This window comes from Pundamilia nyererei, unplaced genomic scaffold, assembly GCF_000239375.1.
Source record: "Pundamilia nyererei isolate P.nyererei 1_Seehausen unplaced genomic scaffold, PunNye1.0 scaffold00067, whole genome shotgun sequence".
Taxonomy (NCBI): Eukaryota; Metazoa; Chordata; class Actinopteri; order Cichliformes; family Cichlidae; genus Pundamilia; species Pundamilia nyererei.
This window is the reverse complement of record NW_005187468.1, coordinates 2930460-2936615: the sequence shown is the minus strand read 5'-3', so window position 1 is coordinate 2936615 and position 6156 is coordinate 2930460. Positions and strand designations below refer to the sequence as shown.

At 40.6% G+C, this 6156-nt stretch overlaps 1 protein-coding gene across 1 annotated transcript in view; it reads left to right on the top strand.

Annotated features, from left to right (window-relative positions):
* Positions 1-6156, top strand: part of lipeb (lipase, hormone-sensitive b) — a 27902-nt gene that overhangs the window by 11295 nt on the left and 10451 nt on the right. Inside the window, exons 6-8 of the mRNA XM_005736207.2 lie at positions 4-146; positions 2503-2655; positions 5327-5471. Coding sequence (XP_005736264.1) covers positions 4-146; positions 2503-2655; positions 5327-5471 — 441 coding nt within the window. The remainder of the gene's footprint in view (positions 1-3; positions 147-2502; positions 2656-5326; positions 5472-6156) is intronic.

The following is a 6156-nucleotide window of genomic DNA, read 5'->3' as shown; positions in this document are numbered from 1 at the left end:
GAGCTCTTTCTGTGCCTCCTGCGACCTTTGACCTTCCCTTGGCGGCCAACCACAGAGCATCAGTAACTATAGCTCCACCATCAGCGCACATCGGCACTGCTCCTGTTCAGATGAGACTCATTTCTTATGATCTGCGTGAAGGACAGGTACTTGAATCTTTATTCAGTCCATACTATAGTGGCATACTTGAAAATTCAATAAAATCTTTATAATCTCGAACTCTCTGCAAAAGTTTATGGAGCTTTTAAAGACTAATGCTGGCACTTGCTGTACACTTGTCTCTATGTCATTGTTATGTTGAGTTCTAATCTCATTCTGGATGACTGCCAGAGATGGGATTGTAATACGTTAATACGGTAATGTGCTTTTCATGCCTGCGTAGTAGGTTGAGACATAACAACAAAGTCAAACTTGTGATCTGAATGACATAAACAACCTGATGAAAGACCCTGGCGCTGATCTGATTATTCTCAATAAGATTTTAAGTAGGGTTGTAACAGGTCTGAAACTGCTAAGGATACACTGCAGCCACTGCCAGTTAGCATCTGACTTAAGGGCTTCATCTGGAAGCAAGGGAGGCATCAGTCGCTGGTGTTTGATCTAAACCTTGGTGGGCCTGCACACAGCCTTGGTCTGGCTAGCATTTGTGAAGTCTGTTAAAGAAAAACATATAAGGGGAACCTTCCTAACTCACAAGGACACCACCAAGGCAAAAGAATATAGAAAAGTGCAGCTACAAATTTAAATTGTCCTTGTGTTGCCCACAATCCACATATGTCTCCATGGTAGAGGTTAAATGTCAGAGAAGTGGTTAGTTATTAGCTGGAGAAGACGGACAGATTCTTTGCTATAGTTCAACATAGTCACAATAACAAAGAACAGTACAATAAAACTAGTAGTCAGAATTTAAAAAAGCAAAAGATACAACGGCGTGAGGCAGTAATCTACCTGTACAATGATTGGAGGTGCAGCGTGGTTTGCAAAGTGTGCCCCTTGATGAAGTGAACTACTGAAACTGCTGTTAATTGATATTTATACAAAGCCGTTTGTGGAAATGAACTCTGTCTATGCTCACTCTGGGCTAAAAGGTAGCTAAGACTTGCAGGTTACAAGACAACTGGCATACGCAGTAAAGCACTGACAGCCATTTATCCATCCATTTTCTGCTGCTTGTCCAGATCATGGGGAGCAGCCATAGCAGAGATGCTCAGACCCCTTCTCCCCAGCCACTGGCTTCAACTGCTTTGGAATCACCACTGAAACCTTCACAGGCCCAACATAATCTATCCAGCAGCTGACCCAGAAGGCAACTGGGAAGCATCATAGACTGATGTCCAGACCACTTTATCTAGCTTCTTTTAATGCCAAGCAGTATCTGCTCTTCTCTGAGCCCCTCTTGAATGCCTTAAGCTTCCCACTGTGTCTCTACGGCTAAGCTCAGGCTCCCCACCACTTGTAGGCACAATTTTATTCTTTCTGTAATTACCCACAGCTTGTAGCTGTAGGCTATGTAGCCAGCTTTGCCTTTGCACTCAGTTCTCTTGATCACTTCAGTGCAGTGTCTGCATCACTGTAGGAGCTGCACCAATTCTTTGTCAATCTTTGACAACCAGTGACAACAAATACAACCTGAGCACTTAGACAAGAAGATAAGTAGAACGCCAGTGCTGGGTGCTAGGCCAGTCCACAGGTTGTTTGTGTCAACCAGATGACACCTGCATCTTTCTTGGTATTATCTGTGTGTGTGATGCATATTTAAGTAGCCAATTCTGGTGGTTAGGAGAGTGTACTGAAATAGGTTAGTTTTCCTCCATATGTTTTTGCTGACCTTGCATATATCAGACATTTAAAAAAAAAATTCTTTCAGTGAACAATTCAACAATATTTGTTGGCATATGTGGCATTTTCCTTGTTTCTTGTTTAAACAGCAGCTTGAAATCATCATCTTATTCTGCTTAATTCTCTCTCACACACACACACACACACACACAAAATGTCATTTCTTTCTTTCTTTTTCTTTTCCCTTTGCCTCCCTTTTTCTCTTGGGAGACTCCCCCTTTATCCGAGCTGCTCTTGTAGCCTGGCAGTTAACCAGACATACAATTTCTCACATTGATCATCCAACAAACAACAGTCCTTTTTATGTCACAAAACACAAGCCTGCATCAGTCGAAACACTTTCTTAGCCTCCGTCCTTGTTTCTGTTAATTAATGGGAATTAGTATGTGTTCCTGCAGCCAGGCAAGGTTGTCAGCAAGCTGCTGCAGAACAACTGGTTAATCCACTTCTCAAAGGAACCCTGTTGCTAACATTAGAAGATTTATCAGCAATAAGACACTGTTTGGAACCACAGACACTGTAAATACTAGACCCAAATAGGAGATCTTGATTATTTGTCTTTCTGTTCATCTTCTAAGTTATTCGTTCTCCTAATAATGTGTTTTTTTTTTTTTGTTTTTTTTTTTGTTTTTGTTTTTGTTTTTTATAATCTCACTCTCTCAGGACAGTGAAACACTGCTGTCTCTGTCCCGCTCCGAGGGGGGTGCTATCTCTCTTTCCCTGGGGCTGAAGACCAAGCGCCTCCCCTCTTCTCCATGTCTCCTGATCCATTTCCATGGTGGAGGCTTTGTGGCACAGACCTCAAAGTCTCATGAGGTGAGAAACTACTGTTCTACTGAAGTTAGCTCAGTTTCAGAAGTGTTTTATTTTGACTAGAGATTCATTATGATTACCTCTGTCTTGCATGATAAAGCTGGTTAGATTCAATGGACTGCTTTTCCTTGTATTTAATGGAGGTTTGTATAGGACAGTATTGATGTGTTTGTAAGATTTTATAATAGAACACAGACCAAGAAAATGTGGCACTTACCTGTCAAAGCACTAACAACAATACACCTCTAGCATTAGATGCCAAGTTCAGGTTTTGAGCCTCTATCACCAAAGCTGTCATCCAGCTAATTTCATCCTCTCATCCCTTCAATCATGTTTTCTCAGACTAATTGTAATGAAAACCCAACTAATTAAAGTGTTGATGAGACAGACACTAGTTGACAGCAGAGGAGAAGAGGGGTTACCAGTCTGAGTCTCTTCCCCTGTCAATAGTGTGACATGGATTGAGAATTTAGACTAATTATTTTTATAATTATCCCCTGAAAACTTAACAGAGACTCTCTGACCTTACTCTGTGGCTTACTTACTGGTAAGGTGCTTGCAGAGTTGACCCTTGTCTGTCATTGCTTTCTGTCATCTAATTCATCCTCACTCCTTTTTGTTCTCATAAAGGAGGAACTTGTATCCTAGATTTAATTTCTGGATCACTGTGCTAGAAAAAAGAAGCACACAGACACTAGCCTTGTATATTATTACTATGTAAAAAACCCTTAAAGTCTTTTTTTTACCCTTTTGATCATAAGTTTAAATTGGTGGCAGTAAATACATTTTAACAGGAAGACTGCATATTAGTGTGGTTTGTTGATTTATAAATAGGAAGTTTTTTTTTTTTAAATATAGTTTGTACCCCTGTACTTTATCCTGTGCTTGTGTGGTCATTATGTGGCATGAAGCTACTTATAGCTGCTTTAAGACAGGGCTCTGTGAAATTGCAAAGGACATTGGCATCCTTGATCTGCAGCTGCATAGCAACCAAAGGATGAGAGGGAGCAATCAAGAAGGGATGTGTGGGGCTGTCATGTTGAATTAACAGAGAACTGTACAACCCCGCAGAGAAAGATTACCCAGGGCACTAATGGAAGACTTGTCAGACTATCCTTCTCTCTCTTTTTTCTAGGCGCTCGTTTCTTTTTCTTTTCTTATTACATCCTCCTTCTCAATCTTTTTGATATCACAAAATCATTTTTGTTCACTTTGTGTCCTTTTTCTACATCTCAGTTTAGTTGTATTTGGACATCACTTTACTTTCTTTCCCCCCTTTTGCCTTTTTGGATCCCTCTACCAAGACCCAGAAATGAGGAATACAAAAATGAAAGATTTTATGATGGAGTGGAGATGAGCATTTTTGCCTTCAGTCGCTCATTTAACCTCTTCTGGATCCTGTATCTCCCATCATATGGGTGAGATGAACAGTTCAACCTCAGATGAAGAAGCCTGTGGTGGTCTCAGTGCATAATGATGCTGATATCACAGGAATAAATGTACTTAGAGTCTATGTATTTAGTAACTTGGGCACAAACCCACATTCAGTAAATGTTGAGGTATTTGCAGATTAACTGCTATTTCTGTCTAAGAATCAGTAGGACAGCAGCTCCTCTTAATTCCAGCTTAGAGGATAGATTTGGGACCCTCTAAAATTATGTGTGTGAGAAGAGTTTCCTGAGTCATTTAAATGTATACAGCCTGGTTCCCACCCATTAAAACTCTTGCACACACCTCTTCTCATATTGACTTGTTGTAGACTGCCAGTAATGGCTGTTGTTCTCACTAAGTAGAACGCATATACACCTTGGGAGCAGCTTTACTGATTTGCACAAACTCACATTGCCTTTCCTGCTCAGTGCTCGGACTGCATGCACACACTTATCTGTGTCCTCACACCGAGATTTATCGTGACAGGTAGAGTTTTAAGACATCACAGCTGACTGCTGGAGCTGCTACTTTTCTTTTTGTCATACTACGGTAAATCAATGAGGGATGAGACAGCACATAAACATGTACACACTGTGCTCTTCCTGCCATTGTGAATGGTGATCTGTTGCTTTTAACAACACCTATCACAGCAAACGTATAGGTGTTGGAATTTGATAAAGACAGAAGAGGAAAGGGCGAAAGCTTTGCAAAAGTAATATTGTCAGAACTCATCGTGCCTTTCTCACATTTCAAGGTCACAGCCTAAGCAGAGTAAACGCTTAACCTGACTGTAACAATATAAAACAACGATCAGTATTCTGACAGCAAGTCTGTATCTATGGATTTTCTTTGTATATCCACACCACCTCCTTCTCTTTGTCCTCTCTCTTCATACTTCACCAAATAGGACATGTGGGCACATTTGTTATTGCAGTGCAAAAAGAAGGAAAATGGATTTGACTGTGAGGGCAGCGCTCATTCTCCCTTTGTCTAGACAGTAAGCCAGAAAGCAGACAGATGACATCAGAAGAAAGCATAATTTTCATAACTTTTTGTCCTTCTTTTCAAATGTTCCACACAGCAGGCTTTTCCTCAATCACTTCTCTTTTTTTATTTCTCTCTCCCTGCCTTTGTGTTTTATTATGGCTGCTGTTGTGTGTCATAAATTTACCAACATAAAAAAAGCATTGTTTTTCCTTTTATAAAGTCATGTCTTTGTATCATTATCTTCTGTTTGAAACAGCCCTATCTAAAGAGTTGGTCCCAGGACCTTGGTGTTCCCATACTGTCAGTGGACTACTCTCTGGCCCCTGAGGCACCCTTCCCACGTGCCCTAGAGGAATGTTTCTATGCCTACTGCTGGGCTTTGAGAAACCACCACCTATTAGGTATATGCATCACACAGCATTGTTTATACTTGAGTATGGCTTTGTATCTCTCTTGTATATTTTCTGTTTCTTCTTTAAAGTCATGGGAATAGTATACAGCAGATTCACAAAGTACTCAAACCCTCTCATATTTTGTTCACTTTATTGTACTAAAGATTTAATTTAAAATGGATAAACAAAGCCATGGAGTCAGCTGGGAGCTTTCTGTAGATATCTGCAGTAAGACTTGAGGCATAAATCAAAGTGAGGGGTACAAAGCAACTTTTAAATCTGAGTGTTCCCAGGAGTCCGGTGTCCTCAATAACTGTGAAATGAAAGAAATTAACTACCAGGAATGTTCCTAGTATTAACTTTGTAGTGACATAGACCTTCTGTGTGATTTGATAGACATATTGGTCTTTGGGCAAAACTCTGAGCCTTATACCTTTCAAACACCAGGCACTGCTCATTACTTGCTAATACTAGCCTATGGTGAGGCATGGTGGTAGCAGCATGGGGTTATGGAGGAACTCTGTGACAGAATAAGCAATAACTTGTCAGAACTGACGAAACGCAGCAATGATTTCAAGCATGGAAAGGCATATTCTGGACCACTCAAGGATCAAAGTATGTCCTAAAGCCCACAGTTAAACCCCGGAGAGTGGAGATACCTCAAGATACAAGTTCATTTTCTTGCAATCCAGTC